This window comes from Suncus etruscus, chromosome 7, assembly GCF_024139225.1.
Source record: "Suncus etruscus isolate mSunEtr1 chromosome 7, mSunEtr1.pri.cur, whole genome shotgun sequence".
NCBI lineage: Eukaryota > Metazoa > Chordata > Mammalia > Eulipotyphla > Soricidae > Suncus > Suncus etruscus.
The window spans coordinates 104,246,974-104,270,460 of record NC_064854.1 but is presented as its reverse complement, the minus strand read 5'-3'; the positions used below and the strand labels follow the sequence as shown (position 1 = coordinate 104,270,460).

Sequence of the window (23,487 nt, the reverse complement as noted above, 5' to 3'; positions counted from 1 at the left end):
TAAGGATTTCCTTTATTTCAAAGTACTCATTCTCATTTTATTCACATAAGCCACAAAAAAAGTACTAATGAGAAAGATGGTGGTGATAATCTCGATTGAATGCACATTCCATCACGGAGTTATTTTTTTATTTTTAGAAGGAAAAAAACTTGAATTTCTGTTCAGGAAAATTGTGACCATACCTGCTGAAGTTCACTGATCTCATGACGTAGGTAATCCTCTTTTCTGGCTGCTGTTTGTTCTGCACGTTGTAGTGCCAGTCTAAGGTCTCTCACCTGTGTAAGGAGAAATCATCAGTTGTCAAAAAAAAAAAAAGTCAAGAACTTAGAGCAATAGTACAGAAGGTAGGAGACTTGTACGTGGTAACCAGAGTTTGATCCCTTGAAGCCCCTATGGTCCTGATCCCTGCCAAGAATGTTTCCTGTGCAGAGTCAGGAGTAAAGCCCAAGCACCATCAGATATATCCCCAAAATGAAGTCAAAGCATCATTATAAATTCCTATTAAATACAAATTTTGTATTGTCTTAGCTGTTTATGCACATGAGCTATTACATTTATCCAATGAGCTATTACATTTAATTTCACATCCAATTCATTAATTTCAAAACAATTATTCATATGTTTGTGTGTATATGTGTGTGTAAATGTCTACTTAGGAAAGCACTGTTATCCAAAAACAAAAACACACAAAAATCTGCACAAAACATAATCAACGGGGGCCGGAGAGATAGCACAGTGGCAGGGCTTTTGCCTTGCACACAGCCAACCCAGGACAGATGGTGTTTCAAATCCCAGCATCACATATGGTCCCCCAAGCCTGCCAGGAGCAATTTCTGAGCACAGAGCCAGGAGTAACCCTGAGCACCACTGGGCGTGACCCCTCCCCCCCCAAAAAAAGACATAATCAATGCCAAACAATATATGAGACACAATATAAGCAAATTTAATGTTTGCATGATTAAGATATAATCCATATAATTACTCAAGCTCTTCAGGAATGATCCCTGTGTGCAGAAAGTATGCCCTGAAGACTGCTGGGTTGCAGTTCTAAAAGGTAAATGCTATACTAATCAGAAATGCACTTCTTTGGCCAGAGGTGGTGATGAAATGGTGGAGAGTCAAAGTGATTCTCAGAAAAACCAGGGCTAGGGGCCCCATTGATGATTCTTGGCCAATTGAGTTGCTGGTTTATGCAAGGCCTTGCAAAAACCATAAAGGTCACATACCCAGGCTAACCTGCAATGCCATGCTGGCAGTGCTGGGGGCCTCCAAGACTGTATCAGGCAAAATTTGGGGATCATGTATTACTGAGAATCAAGCCCAAGTATGGTGCATATACTATCCACCCTTGTAGTTACCCATCTTATACACTGCGACAGTCTTTAGGGCACATATAATGGCAATACATACTAAAAATCTCAAACTTCACATTCTTTCACCTGTTTATCCTAATTCCAGGATTTTGCTGTTTGGAAGCAGGTCTGTAAGCAAAAATATTCTTAAACCTATTAGCTATATTTGAAGAAACAAGAATAAACTTATTAAAGTTTTTGAGTATAAAAACATGTAAAATGCAATTTATTAAAAATAAAAACATGTGGGCCCGGAGACATAGCACAGCGGTGTTTGCCTTGCAAGCAGCTGATCCAGAACCAAAGGTGGTTGGTTCGAATCCCAGTGTCCCATATGGTCCCCCGTGCCTGCCAGGAGCTATTTCTGAGCAGACAGCCAGGAGCAACCCCTGAGCACCGCCGGGTGTGGCCCAAAAACCAAAAACAAAAAAATAAATAAATAAATAAATAAATAAAAATAAAAACATGAGGGACCCAAGAGGTGGCGCTAGAGCTAAGGTGCCTGCCTTGCAAGCGCTAGCCAAGGAAGGACCGCGGTTCGATCCCCAGGCATCCCATATGGTCCCGCAAAGCCAGGGGCAATTTCTGAGCGCTTAGCCAGGAGTAACCCCTGAGCATCAAACAGGTGTGGGCCCCCCTCAAAAAATAAATAAAAAAATAAAAACATGTAAATAAATTTGATTTTCTTTTTTGGGGTCATACCTGATGATATTCAGAGAAAACTCCTGGTTCAGTGCTTGAACATCACAACTGACAGTGTGTTCAGGGACCATAAGTAAAATCAATCAAGTGCAAGATAAGCAAGCTTATACTCTATACTATCTCTCAAGTCTTTTAAATTTTAAGTATAAATATTTCTCTATCAGTGATAAAAGCTAAAACCATATGAATGGTATGCTCCAAAATAACAAAATATTGGAAATAAGCCAAATGTCCATCCATAAGAACTGAGTATACTAAAACAAAGCCCAAACATGAAAGTTAAGATGATCAACTCTTAGAAGGAAACAAAGGAAAACAATCATGACCTTGGATTTGGCAACAGTTTCTTAATTATAATATCCAAAGCAGAGGCGGGGAAAATCCGCGAAAGTACACCGGCCCAGTGGGGCTCAACTGTGAAAGACTGTGACTGTGACCTGTCTATGTCTGTCTACTGTCCTCTTGCGTGAAACTCTTGCGAGTGGGGCAAAAAGAGCCTCCAGAAACCTCGCTCGCCCAGACGCCATTTTCAGGGAGGGACTTCAGAGCATAAAAACCGGCTAAGCTTTGCAAAAGCCAGCTCCCTGTGTGTGACACCAGGCGGGGAAAATCCGCGAAAGTACACCGGCCCAGTGGGGCTCAACTGTGAAAGACTGTGAGTGTGACCTGTCTATGTCTGTCTACTGTCCTCTTGCGTGAAACTCTTGCGAGTGGGGCAAAAAGAGGCTCAGAGGAGCACGGCTGCTCCGCTTCGCTACGCGGCCGTGCACTCTTTCTAAGGAAAGAACTCCATTGCAACAAGAAGGAAAAATCACACTAAGAACGGCGCTATATCACAGAAGCAAACATTTCTCTCTGGACTGTCTTCTCTGTTGCATGCTCGGGCCTAAGATTTGACCCAGTGTGAGGCTTCATCCACGGAGGACTCCCCTCCCTTAGAGGCAAGTCAGCCCATCCAGAAAGGGAGGAGCCAGAGGAGTGTGCTGCCTACATCATATAGACAATGAATACCACCACAACACGTAGAAAAACCCACAATACAAGTGTGACAATGGGGAAACAACGCAGGCCAGCATCAGACATAGAGAATGAAGATGACAATTCTGAGGACCAGATAATGACTGAACAACTAATCAACCTCTCAGATAAGGACTTTAGACTAGCAATATGGAAGGTGCTCAACAGACTCCAAGAAACCATGGATCGAGTTGAACAGAACACTAATAAGAACCAAGAAAATATGAAGGCAGAAATGACAAAACTCCAAACTGAAATAACATGTCAACTAACAGGACTGAAAAAGTCAGTAAACGAAGTGAATGACAAAATGGATAAGCTCTGGGACAGGGTATCAGAAGCTGAGAATAGACTTGGTGCTGTGGAAGATGAGATACATAACAATTCCATACAGCAGGAGAGATTGGACAAAAAACTTAAAGCAAATGAGCAGACAATGGAAAAATTAGTCAAAGAATGGGAACAGACGAAAATAGAAGTCTATGATAAGATCAACAGAAACAACTTAAGAATCATTGGAGTCCCAGAGACCCAGGAAGAAAATTTCCAGGAAGAATCAATGGTCAAGAACATCATTAAAGAGAAACTTCCAGAGCTAAAGAATATATGTGATCAAATCCTGCATGCCCGAAGAGTACCAACCAAAAGAGACCCCAGAAAAACCACCCCAAGACACATCCTAGTCACAATGACAAATCCCACAGATAGAGACAGAATTCTGAAAACAGCAAGATCAAAAGGGGAAATCATGTTCAAGCAAGCTTCCCTGAGATTTACAGCAGACCTGTCACCAGAAACACTCAATGCCAGAAAGCAGTGGTGGGATATTGTGACAAGACTGAATGAAATGAATGCTTCACCCAGAATACTATACCCAGCAAAACTCACTTTCCGGTTTGATGGAAGAATACATGGTTTCACAGACAAAAAACAGCTCAGAAACTTCACAGACACAAAACCAGTCTTAAGAGAAAAACTGAAAGACCTAACCTAAGACAAGACTACCCAAAAGACACACCAAATTTTGAAATAAAGATGGCGTTAAATCCCAGGACAATTCTTTCTCTCAACGTCAATGGACTAAATGCACCAGTTAAGAGACACAGAGTGGCTAAATGGATCAAAAAACTCAATCCAACCTTCTGCTGCCTACAAGAAACGCACCTGAATAGTCAGAACAAACATAGACTCAAAATAAAAGGCTGGAGAAAAATTATCCAAGCAAACAACACCCATAAAAAAGCTGGAGTGGCCATACTAATATCAGATAATGCAAACTTTATACTCAGGAAGGTTGTAAGGGACAAAGACGGACATTTTATATTAATCAAGGGGTACGTAGAGCAGGAAGAATTCACTCTCCTAAACATATATGCACCGAATGAGGGGCCAGCAAAATATTTAATACAACTGTTGACAAATCTGAAAAATAATATCAACAACAACACAATAATTGTGGGGGACCTTAACACGGCTTTGTCAACACTGGATAGGTCAACCAGACTGAAACCCAACAAGAATATACTAGACCTGAGGAGAGAAATGGAAGAAAGAGGCCTAGTGGATATATATAGGACACTCCATCCCCAGAAACCTGGATACACATTCTTCTCCAATGTACATGGGACATTCTCCAGGATAGACTACATGCTGGCACATAAAACATACCTCCATAAGATCAAGAGGATAGAAATTTTGCAGACTACCTTCGCTGACCACAAGGCTCTGAAATTATTTGTGAACTCCAAAGGGACTCAGAAGAAACACTTTAACACCTGGAAGTTAAACAGCCTCATGCTCAATAACCAGTGGGTCCGAGATGAAATCAAGGAGGAAATAAAAAGGTTCCTGGAAACAAATGACAATCAAGACACAAACTCTCAGAACTTATGGGACACAGCAAAAGCAGTACTGAGAGGAAAATTTATAGCTTTGCAAGCACACATCAGGAAGGAAGAAGGAGCTTACCTGAGTAGCTTAATGACACAGCTAATAGAACTAGAAAATGCTCAACAAAAGGACCCAAGAATAGGAAGACAAAAGGAAATAACAAAGCTGAGAGCAGAAATCAACGAAGTGGAAACTCAAAAAACAATCCGAAAGATCAACGAAAGCAGAAGTTGGTTCTTTGAAAAAATAAACAAGATTGATAGACCACTGGCAAACCTAACAAAGAAAGAGAGAGAGAGAAACTTGATAACTCGTATCAGGAATGAAAAAGGAGAGATCACTACTGATATGACAGAGATTCAATGGGTAATCAGAAACTACTTTGAAAAACTCTACGCCACTAAAAATGAGAACCTGGAAGAAATGGATAAATTCTTGGACTCTTATAATCTTCCACGGTTGAAGGAAGAGGATGTAGCATATCTAAACACCCCCATCACCATTGATGAAATTAAAACAGTAATCAAATGTCTGCCGAAAAACAAAAGCCCAGGTCCAGATGGATTCACTAATGAATTCTATCAAACTTTCCAAGAGGAACTACTGCCAATCTTGGCAAGACTCTTTCATGAAATTGAACAAACAGAAACACTTCCAAATAGCTTTTATGAAGCCAACATCACCTTGATACCTAAACCAGACAGAGACGCTACCAAAAAAGAAAATTACAGACCAATATCACTGATGAATGCAGATGCAAAGATCCTCAACAAAATCCTGGCAAATAGGATTCAATGCCTCGTTAAGAAGATCATCCACTACGATCAAGTAGGTTTCATCCCAGGAATGCAAGGCTGGTTTAACATCCGTAAATCTATCAACATAATACACAACATCAATAACAAGAAAAATAAAAACCACATGATCATATCAATAGATGCAGAGAAAGCATTTGATAAGGTCCAACACCCATTCTTGATCAAAACTCTCAGCAAGATGGGAATGGAGGGAACCTTTCTCAATGTAGTGAAGGCCATCTACCACAAGCCAGTGGCAAACATTATCCTCAATGGAGAAAAACTGAAAGCCTTCCCTCTAAATTCTGGCACAAGACAAGGCTGTCCTCTCTCACCACTCCTATTCAACATAGCACTGGAAGTACTTGCTATAGCGATTAGGCAAGAAAAGGATATCAAGGGAATCCAGATAGGAAAGGAAGAAGTCAAGCTCTCACTGTTTGCAGATGACATGATACTCTACTTAGAAAACCCTAAAGACTCTATCAAAAAGCTTCTAGAAACAATAGACTCATATAGCAAGGTGGCAGGCTACAAAATTAACACACAAAAATCAATGGCCTTTCTATATACCAATAGTAATAAGGATGAAATGGACATTAAGAAAACAACCCCATTCACAATAGTGCCACACAAACTCAAATATCTTGGAATCAACTTGACTAAATATGTGAAGGACCTATACAAAGAAAACTATAAAACTCTGCTCCAAGAAATAAGAGAGGACACACGGAAATGGAAACGCATACCCTGCTCATGGATTGGCAGGATTAACATCATCAAAATGTCAATACTCCCCAAGGCATTATACAGATTTAATGCCATCCCTCTAAAGATACCCATGACATTCTTCAAAGAAGTGGATCAGACACTTTTGAAATTCATTTGGAACAATAAACACCCTCGAATAGCTAAAGCAATCATTGGGAAAAAGAATATGGGAGGAATTACTTTTCCCAACTTTAAACTGTACTACAAAGCAACAGTTATCAAAACAGCATGGTATTGGAATAAGGACAGGTCCTCAGATCAGTGGAATAGGCTTGAATACTCAGAAAATGTTCCCCAGAGATACAACCATCTAATTTTTGATAAAGGAGCAGGAAATCCTAAATGGAACAGGGAAAGCCTCTTCAACAAGTGGTGTTGGCACAATTGGATAGCCACTTGCAAAAAATTAAACTTAGACCCCCAGCTAACATCATGTACAAAGGTAAAATCCAAATGGATTAAAGACCTCGATATCAGCCCCAAAACCATAAGATATATAAAACAGCACATAGGCAAAACACTCCAGGACATTACAGGCATCTTCAAGGAGGAAACTGCACTCTCCAAGCAAGTGAAAGCAGAGATTAACAGATGGGAATATATTAAGCTGAGAAGCTTCTGCACCTCAAAGGAAATAGTGCCCAGGATACAAGAGCCACCCACTGAGTGGGAGAAACTATTCACTCAATACCCATCAGATAAGGGGCTAATCTCCAAAATATACAAGGCACTGACAGAACTTTACAAGAAAAAAACATCTAACCCCATCAAAAAATGGGGAGAAGAAATGAACAGACACTTTGACAAAGAAGAAATACACATGGCCAAAAGACACATGAAAAAATGTTCCATATCACTAATCATCAGGGAGATGCAAATCAAAACAACGATGAGATACCACCTCACACCCCAGAGAATGGCACACATCACAAAGAATGAGAATAAACAGTGTTGGCGGGGATGTGGAGAGAAAGGAACTCTTATCCACTGCTGGTGGGAATGCTGTCTAGTTCAACCTTTATGGAAAGCGATATGGAGATTCCTCCAAAAACTGGAAATCGAGCTCCCATACGATCCAGCTATACCACTCCTAGGAATATACCCTAGGAACACAAAAATACAATACAAAAACCCCTTCCTTACACCTATATTCATTGCAGCTCTATTTACCATAGCAAGACTCTGGAAACAACCAAGATGCCCTTCAACAGACGAATGGCTAAAGAAACTGTGGTACATATACACAATGGAATATTATGCAGCTGTCAGGAGAGATGAAGTCATGAAATTTTCCTATACATGGATGTACATGGAATCTATTATGCTGAGTGAAATAAGTCAGAGAGAGAGAGAAAAACGCAGAATGGTCTCACTCATCTATGGGTTTTAAGAAAAATGAAAGACACCCTTGTAATAATAATTTTCAGACACAAAAGAGAAAAGAGCTGGAAGTTCCAGCTCACCTCAGGAAGCTCACCACAAAGAGTGATGAGTTTAGTTAGAGAAATAACTATATTTTGAACTGTCCTAATATTGAGAATGTATGAGGGAAATGTAGAGCCTGTTTAGGGTACAGGCGGGGGTTGGGTGGGGAGGAGGGAGATTTGGGACTTGGGTGATGGGAATGTTGCACTGGTGATGGGTGGTGTTCCTTTTATGACTGAAACCCAAACACAATCATGTATGTAATCAAGGTGTTTAAATAAAAAAAAAATTATGCATTAAAAAAAATAAAGAGATACAAACATTAAAAAAAAAATAATATCCAAAGCATAATCAACAAAAAAGTAGCAGTAAGTTGAACTTCATAAAAATTAAAAACTGCATTCATCTCACCACGAAGAGTGATGAGTTTAGAGAAATAACCACATTGCGAACTATCCTAACAATGAGAATATATGAGGGAAGTGGAAAGACTGTCTAGAGTACAGGTAGGGGCAAGGAAGGGAGGTGGGATATTTGGGTCATTGGTGATGGGAATGTTGCACTGATGATGGGGGGGTGTCTTCTGATATGACTGAAACCCAACCACAATCATGTTTGTAACCAAGGTGTTTAAATAAAAAATATTTTTAAAAAAAAACTGCATTCAAAGGAGAATACTGAGAATTGAAAGACAATCTATATAATGGGAGAATTTAACTGCTAATGAAGTAAGGATTAAAAGGAGTGATTTTCAATTGCCAGGCTGCAGGCAAAAAAAGACTGAAAACCACTGAGCCAGGGCATTATTTCTCAACTGGGAACCATATGACCCCGGTGAGCCATGCTACAGGAACCACAGTTTGAGTGGAGGAAGTCAACTGGTAGAACTGGGAGCTGCACAAAGGAAATAAGATTGGATGGGGCCCATGGCCAAAAAAACTGAGAAATCACTGGTTTAAAGTATACAGAGTTAAAAAAAAAGTAGTATACAGAGTATATAAAGAACTAATAATAACAAGGATAACTCAATTAAAAACTAGAAAGTTATTTGAACAAACTCATCTAAAAATGGTATGCAAATGGTCAATAAGTACATTTAAAAGACATTTAATATTGGGGGCCGGAGAGATCGTGTGGAGGTAAGGTGTTTGCCTTCCATGCAGGTCATTGGTTCGAATCCCATATGGTCCCCCAAGCCTGCCAGGAGCAATTTCTGAGCATAGAGCCAGGAGTAACCCCTGAGCACAGCGGGGTGTGACACACCCCCCCCAAAAAAAAAAAAAAAAAAAAAAGACGTTCAATAATCATTTAGGAGATCTAGGAATACTAAATTCAGATACTCACTTAAGGGTTATAATGGACAAAAAGATGAGTGGATCATAAAGATGTGATACATATACACAATGGAATTCTACGAAGTTGTAAGGAATGATGCAATCATACAATTGGCTGCAACATGGATATGGAAGATATTGTGTTAAATGATAAAGCCATAAGGATAAACATTATTTATCACTTATCAGTATTTAAAAGAACTGCATGAAGAAATGCAATGTTTTAAACAGGGGCTTCGAGAATACTCTGGGCTCCAAAACATAGTAAGGAGAAGGAAAGAAAGAAAGTGGGTTAATGAAAAACACAAAGAATTGATAGGAGACAGGAGTTAAAGGGTGCATTGGTGGTGTTAAGAAAGGACAGAACAAAATATAAGCCAAAGTCTACAATAATGAAATCATGAGACCCAAACTTTTAACAACCAAACTTAAAAAAAGGTGCCTGTTATGATGACAGGCTGGGGCTGGGATTGATGGCATTGAATAGACTCTGGGTGGAAAGAGGTTGACACTGCTGGTGGGATTGGTCCTGAAACACTGTGTGTCTAAAACCCAACTATGAATAACATTTTACATCATGGCAGTTTAAATAAAACAAAAATTTTAGGGGCCAGAATGGGGGACTAGCACAGTGGTAGGGCATTCGGCTGATCCAGGACGGATGTCAGTTCAATCCTGGGTGTCCCATATGGTCCCCCAAGCCAGGAGCAATATCTGAGCACATAACCAAGAGTGTAACCCGAGTGTCGCCGGGTGTGGCCCAAAAACAAACAAACAAAAATTGCTTTTTAAATAAACAGATAATAATAAATACTAGTAAAAATACAGAGAAATTAAAACAATCATATATTACTATAAAATATTAACTGTGTACATGCAAAAATAATTTAGTACTTTTTCAAAAAGTAAAATGTAGTAAAATGACTCAAGGGTATTTAGAGAATTTAAAATATGTGTGCATAGGGCCAGAGCTATAGTTCAGCGGGTATGGCATTTTCTCTCCATGTGGCTGATCCTGGTTCAATCACTGGCACCCTTTATGGTCCCCCCAAATCACCCCTGAGCACCACCTGAGTGTGGCCCCAAAACAATAAAACAAAAACGTACACATTGAAATCTTGTTAATGAAACACTATTAAAAAATAACCTGTTACCTCAATAATAACTGTTAAAAGTTTGCTAATTGTTTATAGCAGTATAGTTTTCATAGCCAAAAAGGTATAAATAACTCAAATATTCATCAACTGATGGTTTCCTAAAGTAAGGTCAAACAAACTCTAGTCTTATTCATCTGAAGCCTATATAATTCAGAGATTAAAAACTCAGAGTTACACAAAATATCCTCAAATTACATGGAGGCTTTAGCAGTCATCTGTAATTGTAGCATTTCTCAATAAAAGGATCCCTAAAAATTTTTTTGTTTTTGTTTTTGTTTTTTGGGCCACATCGTTTGATGCTCAGGGGTTACTCCTGGCTAAGCGCTCAGAAATTGCACCTGGCGGGGCTGGAGAGATAGCATGGAGGTAAGGTGTTTGCCTTTCATGTAGAAGGTCATCTGTTCGAATCCCCGTCCCATATGGTCCCCCGTGCCTGCCAGGAGCAATTTCTGAGCATGGAGCCAAGAGTAACCCCTGAGCACTGCCAGGTGTGACCCCCCCTCAAAAAATAAAACCACAACAAAAAAAAAAAAAAGAAAAGAAATTGCCCCTGGCTTGGGGGGGACCATATGAAACGCTGGGGGATCAAACCGCTGTCCTGCGGTCCTTCCTTGGCTAGCACTTGCAAGGCAGACACCTTACCTCTAGCGCCACCTCACCGGCCCCAGATCCCTAAAATTTTTAATTAACCTCAAATATATGTTCAAAATACAAAATACTAGTATATAAGCATATAAGCAATACTAGTATATAAGCATCTCTTTAATAACAGGTAGCATAAACAAACACTATTATTAAATTTGGTACTGTCCAGTACACTTAGAAATATGCCCAGGCCAGGTTCAACTGTGCCCAGGGCACAGTGAGCCCTTTCCTTAAGCATGGCCAATCTGGATTCAATCCCTGGCACCAATACATAAAGTTCCTGAATCCTCATCAGGAGTAATTCCTGACTACAGAGACCAGAATAAACCCTAAGCACAATTAGGTATAGTCTCAAAGCAAAACAACAACAAAATGCCCAATAGGTTTATAAAATTTTCTAAAATAGTATCAATTAATATCCAGTGTCAATATAGCACATGCTCTACCTATACTGCTGAATTCACTAATTAACAGAATCTAATTTGCAGAAGTACATACACAGATAGGAAAGACTGACTTAATCCATCATTCACGCTTACCTGAATGGCCAATGTTTCTTGCTGCAGGCGGGCTTCTTCTTGAGCCTTTTCTAGTGCTGCAGAAAGTTGCTCTTTAGCTTTCATTTCACGACTCAGAGCAGCTTCCTGTGCTTCGCTATCTTTGGCAGCATTAGCTTTGTGGAGATCAGTCAGTTCTCTTTAAAAATTAGATTGATCATTTTAGTTTGTAATAATAATCACATGCCCAAGTTAATGAAGTTCACATTTATGAAATCTACATGAGATCTACAAAGTGAGGTAGAGTTCACATAATAAACTGACTACAAAGAAAAACGTAACAGTCCCTGATGAAGCTGCTTTGAAGTTTATAACAAACTTAAAATGTAGTTAGATGTCAAGCACCGAATGAGTGTGTCCCAAATCCCCCCTTATCCTCAAATTATGTAGTGTCAGGGAACAAAAAGTTATGTCTTGACCATTCTGCTCTGGTTACTGATTTTAAATGCGTCGATACTTGTTCATTTCTTACTTGTAAGCATTATCAAGAGCAGCCTGAATACTTCGGTTCTTTTCTTCAAGTTCATCCATATCTACCTGAAGTCGACCAAGATCCTTTTCTTGGCGTTCGACCAGGGAATTTAGTTTTTTAATATTTTCTCTATGTTGTTTCTCAACTTCTTCTTTGCCATCCAGAACCTATATTATTACAACAAACAAAAATGTTTTGCAATAAATAACACCATGGTAAATAACCCTAGTCCTGGGATATAAAGTATTAAATAAAAAAACAAAACAAAACTTCAGCCCTAAATTAAGGTCAGTAGTTTGCTGATCCTGGTTTCAAGTAGGACCCTAAGAAAAATCTCTTCATGGTATGCTGACCATTTCAAAATTTTAGAAATGCAATGGTCAAAAAAATACCCCAAAATAAACCCTTAATTGGTATTTATCAAAACATTTCCTTGATATATTCATTAAATGCTTTATAAATTAAATGCTTTATAAACAACAGTAATCTGTTCGTGTAGAAAATAAGACAATGTGTTTATGTAAAGAATGGGACATATGGGCCTGGAGAGATAGCACAGCGGCGTTTGCCTTGCATGCAGCCGATCCAGGACCAAAGGTGGTTGGTTCAAATCCCGGTGTCCCATATGGTCCCCCATGCCTGCCAGGAGCTATTTCTGAGCAGACAGCCAGGAGTAATGCCTGAGCACCGCTGGGTGTGGCCCAAAAACAAAAACAAAAACAAAAAAGAATGTGACATATTTACCTGTCTTAAATGTTGCAATTCTTCTTCTAGCTCTTTAACTTTTTTGTTCAGCTTTGTAATAACATTTTCATTTTCTTTGTCTTTAGCTCTTAACTTCTTAATGATGTTAGAATTATGCAACTGCTGTTTTGAAAGTTTTTCTCCTAGCAATGGCAATGAGTAGAAATTCAAACAATTAATAATTTCCTAAGAGTCTGAAAGTTTCAGTTAATGGTGATAAAAAAATGATAGTGATAGAGTAATTTTAAAAAATATTATCATTTGGGGATCGTTGTAGTCATACTTGATACAATCAAGAATCAGTCATAATCAGTGGTGGGAGAGATTGAGCCTGGGTCAGTCATGTGCAAAGCAAGTGCCATAACTGCTGGACTGCATCTCTAGTCCCCCAAAAGTACCAATATTATACCAAATGTCACAACTGATTTGATAAGAATCAATTGATTATTCAAATAATAATCTTCTAAGAGTCTGGAATATCATGTTTAACAGTGTTATAAATAAACAGAATATTTTAAGAATAACAATATCTTAATTACCGTGTTACAACTAATCTGATAAGAATCGTCAAAAAGGGGCCCGGAGAGATAGCACAGCGGTGTTTGCCTTGAAAGCAGCCAATCCAGGACCAAAGGTGGTTGGTTCGAATCCCGGTGTCCCATATGGTCCCCCATGCCTGCCAGGAGCTATTTCTGAGCAGACAGCCAGGAGTAACCCCTGAGCACTGCCGGGTGTGGCCCAAAAACAAAAACGAAAAAAAAGAAAGAATCGTCAAAAAGTACTAATTCAAATCATAATCCCCTGAGAACACTGAAATGAAAGTTTCATTTAACAGTGATGCAAAATAAGTAGAAATTTAAAAATTAACAATACTTTGAAAAAAGAAACAAAACAATTTCTTATTTTAGGGCCAGAGCCAGGAGTGTTCATCACTAGCTCCTGGCTCTGCTCAGGGAATACACCTGCAGGGCCTAGGGAACCATATAGAATACCTGAGTTCAAACCTAAGTCAGCTGCATGCTAGGCAAATATCTCACTCACTGTACTATCTCCCTAGCCCCTAAATGAAAACTTAACTATCAAATGTCAAAATAATCATAATGTTATCGTTTAGTAGCAACCAGGCTAAAGATTCAGATACTAAATAAACTTCACATTTATAACCTTTAAAGGTTCTGGCATAGATTTCTGCTTATAAATTCTTATTCTGCAGCGTAGCATTTCTGAGCTTTAAATACAGACATTCTTTGCTTCTGAAATGATTTAGTAGGGGAGTGGTAAGCTAGTTAAGTAATTAATAGTTTTCATTTCCTTACAAAATTTTTAGCAATCAACAAAATACATACCTTCTTCCATTAGCCCTCGGATCTGCTCATCTTTCTCTTTCATCAGGTCTGCGGTTTCACTACTATTTAATCTAGTAGCAAGTTCTTCTTTTATATTTTTTACTTCCTAATTGAAAAGATCACAAATATCATAAGACACTATCATTTGAGGCGAATTTTTCAATTTTCACACATCCAAAAACTTGTCAATAATCACATCCTCAATAGAATCTGTAGGACCAATTAAGTTAATTGGCACTTATTACCTTGGCTAATTATAACTTAATAAACACATTTTGTTTTAATTGAAACAACTGTGATCTACAAAGTACTTGATTATTGAATTTCAGACATATGGTGAATAACCAGATTTTAGATGGCACACAAAGCAAACATAGAAACAAGTTTTAATATTAAAATACAAGTTTGCTTTTACTTTCTCCATATTCTATAGGCTACATAAGTGATATACTGAAACATTTTCATTAGTACAGGTCTCCAATTTTCACTACTTCTATTTGTCATCTAAAACTGAAATTACTGGTGTGTTGTGAAATGAGGTAGAAAACAGCTTATAGAGGTTTGATCTACTTGAATAAAACAGAAGCATGTGAAGATAGCTTAACTTTTCAAAATACAATGGAGAGTAGTGATGTTCGTATATCATGATTTAAAATTTAGTCTTACACAATGGAAGTATAAAACTATAACTACGCTGTTAGCCTATTATCATTTAATCCCTAACAATCTTATGAAAGGAAGCACTTAAAATTCAACTAAAACTTGGAGCCAGAGTGTTAGCACAGCAGAGAGGATGTTTGCCTTGTATGCAGCCAACTTAGGGTTCAATTTCTGGCATCCTATCTCCCATCCCTGAGCCTGCCAAGAGTAATTTTTTTTAATAATTTTTATTGTGACCAAAGTGAATTACAAATCTTTCACAGTAATATTTTAGGTACATAGTGACAATGAATCAGGGGCATTCCCACCACCAGGGTTGTCTTCCCTCCATCTTTGTTCCCAGCATGGATCCCATATTCCCCTCTTTGCCTCCCAGGCTGCCAGTATAAGTGGTCCCCTCTGTGTCTAGCTTGTTGTAGATTGGGTATCGATTCTGTTGTCAATAGCTTTAGATTTGGTGTTTAAGTCTGATCATTGTTTTATTTATACTCAATGTTCACACGACTGTTTGGTCTCAGTACCATCATTTTTTTACACCCTGAGGCAGAACAAGATGATTCAAGTTTTGTGGTTCTGTTTGAAGAAAAAAAAAATAGAAAAAAAAAGGAAAAAAGGAAAAACAAATGAAAACAAAACAAAATAAAAGCCAAAAAACAAAAAACCATGGGTGCCGGAGAGATAGCATGGAGGTAAGGCGTTTGCCTCTCATGCAGAAGGTCATTGGTTCGAATCCTGACATCCCATATGGTCCCCCGAGCCTGCCAGGGATGATTTCTGAGCGTGGAGCCAGGAGTAACCCCTGAGCACTGCTGGGAGTGACCCAAAAACAAAAAACAAAACAAAACAAAACAAAAAAAAAAACAGGAGAAATCCTTCTAGAGGTTATAAATATCAATTTAAGAGAAGAAAGGGAAAAGGAAGAAAAACATAACAAAAATACAAAAAAAAAAAAAACTAAACAGAATAACAAGAAAACAAAAATAAAAAAACGACAAAAAATAAAATTAATCAAGCAAACAAACAAAAAAAAACCCAAAAAGCATCATAGCAATAAAGACAACAACCAAACAATAACCATATGGCCAAAATAAAAGGGAAAAGAAAAAAAAATTGTTTTTTGTTTTTTGCGCATAGGCACAGTAAATATTGGGGGGATTAGAAAGATTAGAAAGGGGGCCGGAGAGGTGGCACTAGAGATAAGGTGTCTGTCTTGCAAGCACTAGCCAAGGAAGGACCGCGGTTCGATCCCCTGGCATCTCATATGGTCTCCCCAAGCCTGGACAAACAAAATTTCATACTAATATTGGTTAAGGGAAAAGTAAGCTAAGAAGTGCAAATGCAAATGCTGAGAAATGTTATTACTAATAGTTTGTTATAAGCAATAATTAATAAGCCCAGTTACCAATTTCTATAAGACAATTTTTCGAGTGATAAGAACATGGGTGATTTTGCTTCCAAAAAGCCATCTGACAATATCTCTCAACATTAAAAATGATCTCAACTGGCGATAAAGCAATAATAAAAGTGGGTAGTATGTTTGTCTTCCATGCAGCTGGCCTGTGTTTGATCCACAGTGCCCTATATGGGTGCTGAGTCCCTCAGGAATAATTCCTGAACACTGAGCTAAAGCATAGGCCCTGAGTACCACTGGAGGTGACCAGATCTCCCCCATTTCCTTCTAAAAAAAATCACAACTGAGATGGTAAAGTTGGGTAGAGACTAAAAAGGGGAAAGAAATATATACATTTTTTTTGTTTTGTTTTGTTTTGTTTTTGGGTCACACCCGGCGGTGCTCAGGGGTCACTCCTGGCTGTCTGCTCAGAAATAGCTCCTGGCAGGCACGGGGGACCATGTCGGACACCGGGATTCGAACCAACCGCCTTTGGTCCTGGATTGGCTGCTTGCAAGGCAAACGCCGCTGTGCTATCTCTCCGGGCCCAGAAATATATACATTTTAGGTGGGGTCTGAGCACAAGGACAGTCTAACACAACATGAAAAATCCAGTTCAAATTATCAATAGTGCCAAGGTTGAGGATTAGTGCATCAAAATAAGTCAACATGGGGGCTAGAGCAATAGTACAAAGGGCAGAGCATGGTTCAATCCTTGGTATCCCAAATGGTTCCCTAAGCCCTCCAAGAGTGATCCCAGAGCACAGAACAGGAATAAGACCTGAGTATGACTGACTATGGCTCAAATAAACAAAAAAAGTAAATAAAGATTAGTCAATATGATTTCCAAGTCACCAACCACTAGCAATTTTTATTTTTAAATTACTTTTACTTAAAAGCTATATGTTAGTATGCTTTATATGGCAGGGAAAAAGCCAAATGAAAAGATAAAAATCTTTAACATTTAATGCCTTCTATAATTACATATTATTAATTTTGATAAACCGTTCATTCACAAAAATTATACTAATATTCCAGTAATGTATCTTGCATGCAGACAACCCAGGTTCAATCCCCAGCATACCATCTAGTCCCCAAACACCACCAATTGTGATTCTTGAGTGTAGAGCCAGGAGTAACCTCTGAGCACTTGCCAAGTGTGGCTCCAAAACTAAAACAAACAAAAACAAATCCAAACAACCAAAACCAAAAAAAAAAAAAAAAAAAAAAAAAAACTATGATTCTAAAAGTGCTAAAAAAAAAATAAAATCCACAACTATTGTGCTTAAAATGCATGATATTACTTTTCTTTTTCCGAATATCAAAATATCAAAAATAGCGATCCACCCTGGTTTAATCATCAATATTCCATATGGTCCTTCCAGGAGTGATACCTGAGTTCAAAGCAAGGAATAAATCCTAGGAACAGCTGGATGTGTTCAATAAACAAAAACAGAAAAACCTCAAGTATTATAATTGTACTTACAAAAATAAACTGGGGCCAGAGCAATAACACAGAGGGAAGGTGTTTTTGCCTTGCATGAGGCCAACCCGATTTAATCCCCAACATTCCGTATGGTCTCCTGTGCCTGCCTGGAGTGATTTTTGAGTGCATAGCTAGAAGTAATGCCTGAGCACCACCAGGTATAGCCCAAACTCATCCATCCCCCCCCAAAAAAAAACTCTACCTCTATAGGTTTAAATTACATTATTTAAACTTCCTTTACCTTTTTAGCAACATCTCTTTCTTTGCAAGCTAGCTGAACTTTCTTTTCTGCTTCTGCAATTCTTTGAGTAAATTCATCTTTCAAGGAAGAAATGCTGCTGCTTTCTTCTTTCATTCTGAACATTTCACTAAATTTAAAACAATATTAAGACTGAGAATATGTTCCAAAAGTAAGATAAGTTTAGTTTGCAAAAAAAAAAAAAAAAATGTTACAATCTGGGTACTTGAGGGACAAAATAATTGTACATGGATTCTGTTTTATTTATCTTAATGTTCTTTGGCTGAAAGTTCAAAGTTAAGATATCAGCAAGGGGACTTCTTCTGAGAATTATGTTATGGGTGATTGTCCTTCCACTATAACTTTACCTTGTCCTCTTTCTTTGCATCTTTGTTCTCATAATTAAAAAAGAAAAATTTTAAAAATTACTTTATTCAAACACTGTGGTATAAAAAAATGTGTTTTCAATACTATCAATACCTTATCATAATGTTAGTTTCATATCACAGCTGAGTTACTTTCTTGACTTTTCCTTTTTGTTGTTATTGTTGTTGGCTTTTGGGACCTGCTTTGTGGGGTTACCCAGTGTCAAGGGTATTATAAGATGGCTGGAATCAAATCAGAGGCATGATGGAAAGCATATGCTCTGTGCCTCATACCTTGAACTATCATCTTGGGCCCTTGTTAACACTGGGACAAAAGAGATAATAGACCAGAAATAATGCTCCTTCCTGCCTTGCATGAGTTGATCCCAGCTCAATCCCTGGTACCACATATGGTCCCCTAAGCACTACCAGGAGTAATCTCTGAACACAGAGTCAGGACTAAGCATTGAGTACAGTGTCTGTAACTCAAAGACATTCCCCCCTAAAAATATTATTTTTCTTAAAGTTAAGACCATTAGAAAATGTAAATACCACCAATGGGACTGGAGCAATAGTACAGCAGGTTGAGTGCTTGCCCTGAATGAGACCAACCTGGGTTGAATCTCCAGCAGCCCATATAGTCCCAAGAACATAGCCAGGTGTGCCCCCCTGAGTGTAGAGCCAGGAGTAACCCTTGAGCTCTCCCCAAAATGAAAATGCCAACAATATTTTCTGTGTAAAATAATATTTAAAATTTTTCATTATTGGGGCTGGAGTGATAGCACAGCAGTAGGGCATTTGCCTTACAAGCTGGCAACCCAGGACAGACCCAGGTTTGATCCCTTGCATCCCATAGGATTCCCTGAGCCTGCCAGGAGCAACTGCTGAGCACAGAGTCAGAAGTAACCCCTGAGTGCCACTGGGTGTGGCCCAAAATTAAAAAAATTTTTTTCATTATTTAATTCTTGTGTTACAGCTCAACAATCACATTATTAAAAGTAGACACATAAACTTATCATTAACAGAGTTGTAAATCATGGCAGCAAAATAGAAAAACAGGTACCCTTTCCTTAGGGCCAGAGGTTGCATGCAGACAACCTAGGTTCAATCACCAGCACTACTATGGCCCCTAAAATCCCTACCAAAGTGACCCCTGAGTACAGAACCAGAAGTAAGCCCTGTGCACCTCAATCTCATCATTGCACTCTTCCCCACTGGCACCACCTGGATCAACCTGAGTATAGACAGATGTGGCCCCCAATATAAAATAAAATAAAATAAAATGCTACTCAGTCCTTTAAAACTGTTATATAAACACTTTAATTTCAAAAAAAATCTTAAATACAAGTTAAGTGTATGAGTTTCAAATATTATTCACACTTAAAAAATACTTACTCTTTCAGATTATCATAAGCTTCCTCTAGAAGAGCCTTTTCTTTACTAAGCGATAGTAACTGAGCTTCCCTTTTATCTAGTTTTTCATTCAGATATTCAACTTTCTAAGAAAGAACAAAGTACACAATGTCAAACACTCAACTTTCAAAGACCAATTTTACAAGTGGAAAGATAACCTAATCATTAAAAAAAGTAAAACAGTAATATGAATCTTAAAAATACCTTAGGAAACAAAGAAGCTACAGAAAAAATAAGGTAGAAAGTATACCTTAGTACAACCAATAGTTAGTGGGAATATAAATGAGAAAACAGGTCATATCTAGTTGAAGATCTCTATTTCCTTTTATGTAGAAAATTAATTTAGGAATACTATAAAGGAAAAAACTCTAATAAAAGCAAACTACATAATGTGCAACAATGTGTAATAGTAAATATCTAGGAATAGTGTGTATAACCAACAAATAAGACAATCATGGGGCCAGAGAGATAGCATAATGGGTAGGGCATTTGCCTTGCACGTGGCCAACCACGGTTCAATTCCTGGCATCCCTTATGGTCCCTCAAGCCTGTCAGGAGTAATTTCTGAGTGAAGAGCCAGGAGTAATCTGAGCGTCACTGGGTATGGCCAAAAATAAATAAATAAAAATAACAAATAGGACAATTATGATAAAAATAAAATTTTTAGGAGCCGGAGAGATAGCATGGAAGTAAGGCATTTGCCTTTCATGGAGAAGGGTGGTCGTTCAAATCCCCGCATCCCATATGGTCCCCTAAGCCTGCCAGGAGCGATTTCTGAGCGTAGAGCCAGGAGGAACCCCTGAGTGCTACCGGGTGTGACCCAAAAAAACAAAAAACAAACAAACAAAAACAGTTTTAAAAATAAATTTTTTAAAGAGGCCCAGAGCAATAGTACAGCAAGTACTATTTGTCTTACACGCAACCAACCCAAGTTCAATCTCTGGCATTCTGCATAGTCCCCTAACCAATACCAAGAGTGATGCCTGAGCACAGTGCCAGGAGTAAACCCTGAGCATTGCTAGGTGTGTCCCTCACCACCCAACTTTAAATTTTTTAATCCTAGAGTAATAGCACAGAGATTAAGGCACTTGCCTTGCAAATGACCAACCAAAATCAACCCCAGGAAGGATCTCGAGATACCAGGAGCACTGTCAGGAACAGCCAGAAGCAAGCTCTAAGCACTCCAAGGGTGGCCCAAAAACAAAACAAAAAACTTAACTAAGTTCGATTGAAATTATTCAGAAGCCAATTATATTCTGAAAATAGTTTTAAAATATCTTACTACTAATGAATAGTGACATTTTAGAAATTCAAATTACTAGTATAGCGATAGCATGGCAATTTGTGAGTAATAATAAACCTAAGTAATAGAACCCAGAATTTTTGTTCTGCATTAAATAACTTTATACTTTACATTTACAGGACATCTCTCCAAAGCATCCTATAGCTCAGAGGAATATATTAAAGATGCCAGATCCAACTCAATTTCTCTATCTAAAAATCACAGGAAAAACAAATCTGTGACATAATGTTAAAGAATTTACACCACTTTTTATGCTTTAGGTAGAAACAATTTCTTGGGGTTTTATTTGTTTTGGGGTCATACTCAGCGATGCTCAGACATCATTCCTGGTACTGCTCAGGGCCATGTGGGGTCCAGGGACAGAACTCAAGGTTGGTCACATATAAAGCAACTGCTCTAGCCATAGTATCACTCCAACCCTCCAATTTGTCATTCTTTGTTTTTGTTTTTGTTGTTCTGTTGTTTGGTTTTATTTTTTTGTTTTTGTTTTTGGGCCACAGCCGGCAGTGCTCAGGTGTTTACTCCTGATTCTGCTCAGAAATTGCTCCTGGCCATATGGGATGCCGAAATTCGAAACATTCTCAGTCCTGGGTCAGTGCTTGCAAGGCAAACACCCTACCACTATGCTATCTCTCCAGCCGCCCAAATTGTGATTCTTAAGCAATGTCCTGGTTCTTTAGACATTTTCCTTTTCTTATTAATGTAAAACAGCTATCAATAGGGAATACTAAAAACAACTTGAGAGAAAACTCAATCAATAAAAACCAGAAAAACATCATGTAAACAAATGCAAAAACAATTTCTAGAAAACCCAGACTTTAGAACTTCGTTCTGCAAAGAAGTTCTATATATTAACATACCAGTTAAGTCGTCCTTTGCTATCTAGCAAATCAGTGAGCATTAGAGAACTCTAAATTAGAACTTGAGGAAAGACATGACAACTTTCTTATATGAGTTTTACTTATACTTAGTAAAAAAAATAAATTCCAAGTAATTTACTAATTCAATTCTACAGGTAACTTCCACAGGTAATGCTACAGATAACTATCTTCTAAAGTAAGTACAAATTATACCATCTCAAAATATTAAACAAATAAATGTATCTCTGAAAAGCATATCCAAAATTTTTTCTTCCACTGTCTATAGTTACCTTGCAAATATCTTCCTTCTCAGAAAATACTTCTAACTGATTTTCGGCAACTTCACTCTGCTCAGTCACCTTGTCTAACAAAGTTTGTTCTTCATTTATTGGTGTCGAAGGAACCAAGATATCAGGCTGTTCACAGTTAACGGGGGTTGCACTTCGTCCACTTTCTTCCATTTCTGTTTCCTCAGCGGGTATACTTAAGGATTCATTTACTTGCTCAGATTTTCCTTCAACAGATTCAACTACTTTAGTCTTTGGAGTTGAAGAATTAACCATGATAGGTGCTAAAGCATATCCCTTGCCTGGCAATTCATCATCTGAATTGATTTCACTTACGCTACGGCTATCTAATGACTGTACACTAAACGAGTCTATTCTTTCAAAAGCATCCGACGAGCAGCAACTTTCAGTGAGTTTCTGGAAATCATCTAAACGATTATATTCCGGACAAGCAGATGCTGAGAGAAGCTGAAAAGATGTCTGCATCAAGTGAAGGCTTGATTTTGAATCTGTGGTTTCCTGTCTAGAACTTGCTGAGCTCTCACTTATGACACTTTCATGATCTAACACTTCAATATCACTGGTGGTAGAAGTGCCTGATGAAAAAGTACTAACAGGAGGAGAAGGTGTGTTGCTTTGTCTGTCTTCATGTTTCTGTTCTTTAGGTTCCAGAGTTATGTCCTTGGTTTCAGTGGTGAGAGTTTGCATAGGCATACTGGATGCATCTTCCTTAGTTCCTTTCACATTAATTACACTTTCAGACACTTTCAAATTTACTGTTGGCACTTTCATATCGGATTCTTTATTAACCATTTCTTCATAGTTATTGTCATTTTTAGAGGGCAGAGCATCTACTGCCGGAGTTTCTTCCCCTGATACACATGAAAAATCTTGTACTGTCGACTCAGTTGTTTCGGTTGTTTTCGATTCTTCTTCATGCAGGGATTCCTGTAAGGAACTTTTCACTTCTTCCTCTGGACGCTGTGATTTAGCTGGCGGTTTTGACACTACTGGACTCTTTTGAATGGGCTGGACATCCGTTGAAGAAAGAAAGGCACTGAAGAAATTTTCAGATTCATCTACCACAGTTCTCCGAACTGGCTTTGTAATTGCTTGAGGAGTATCTACTGGTTGACTTTGAGGTTCTTTGCTTGATTTTAATCCCCAAGTCAAAGTGTCCCATCCTCCAGTGACAGAGGGGCTTATTCCTTTGGCAAAAATAAAATAAATAAAATTACATATACTCATATGCAGTGTTAATACTTAAATTATTATT

At 38.3% G+C, this 23,487-nt stretch overlaps 1 protein-coding gene across 1 annotated transcript in view; it reads right to left on the bottom strand.

Moving 5' to 3' along the window:
• Positions 1–23,487, bottom strand: part of TMF1 (TATA element modulatory factor 1) — a 47,888-nt gene that overhangs the window by 20,894 nt on the left and 3,507 nt on the right. Inside the window, exons 2-9 of the mRNA XM_049777243.1 lie at positions 22,215–23,419; positions 19,744–19,847; positions 17,987–18,113; positions 14,210–14,315; positions 12,864–13,006; positions 12,120–12,286; positions 11,630–11,786; positions 183–275 (exon numbers count right to left, since the gene is read on the bottom strand). Coding sequence (XP_049633200.1) covers positions 183–275; positions 11,630–11,786; positions 12,120–12,286; positions 12,864–13,006; positions 14,210–14,315; positions 17,987–18,113; positions 19,744–19,847; positions 22,215–23,419 — 2,102 coding nt within the window. The remainder of the gene's footprint in view (positions 1–182; positions 276–11,629; positions 11,787–12,119; positions 12,287–12,863; positions 13,007–14,209; positions 14,316–17,986; positions 18,114–19,743; positions 19,848–22,214; positions 23,420–23,487) is intronic.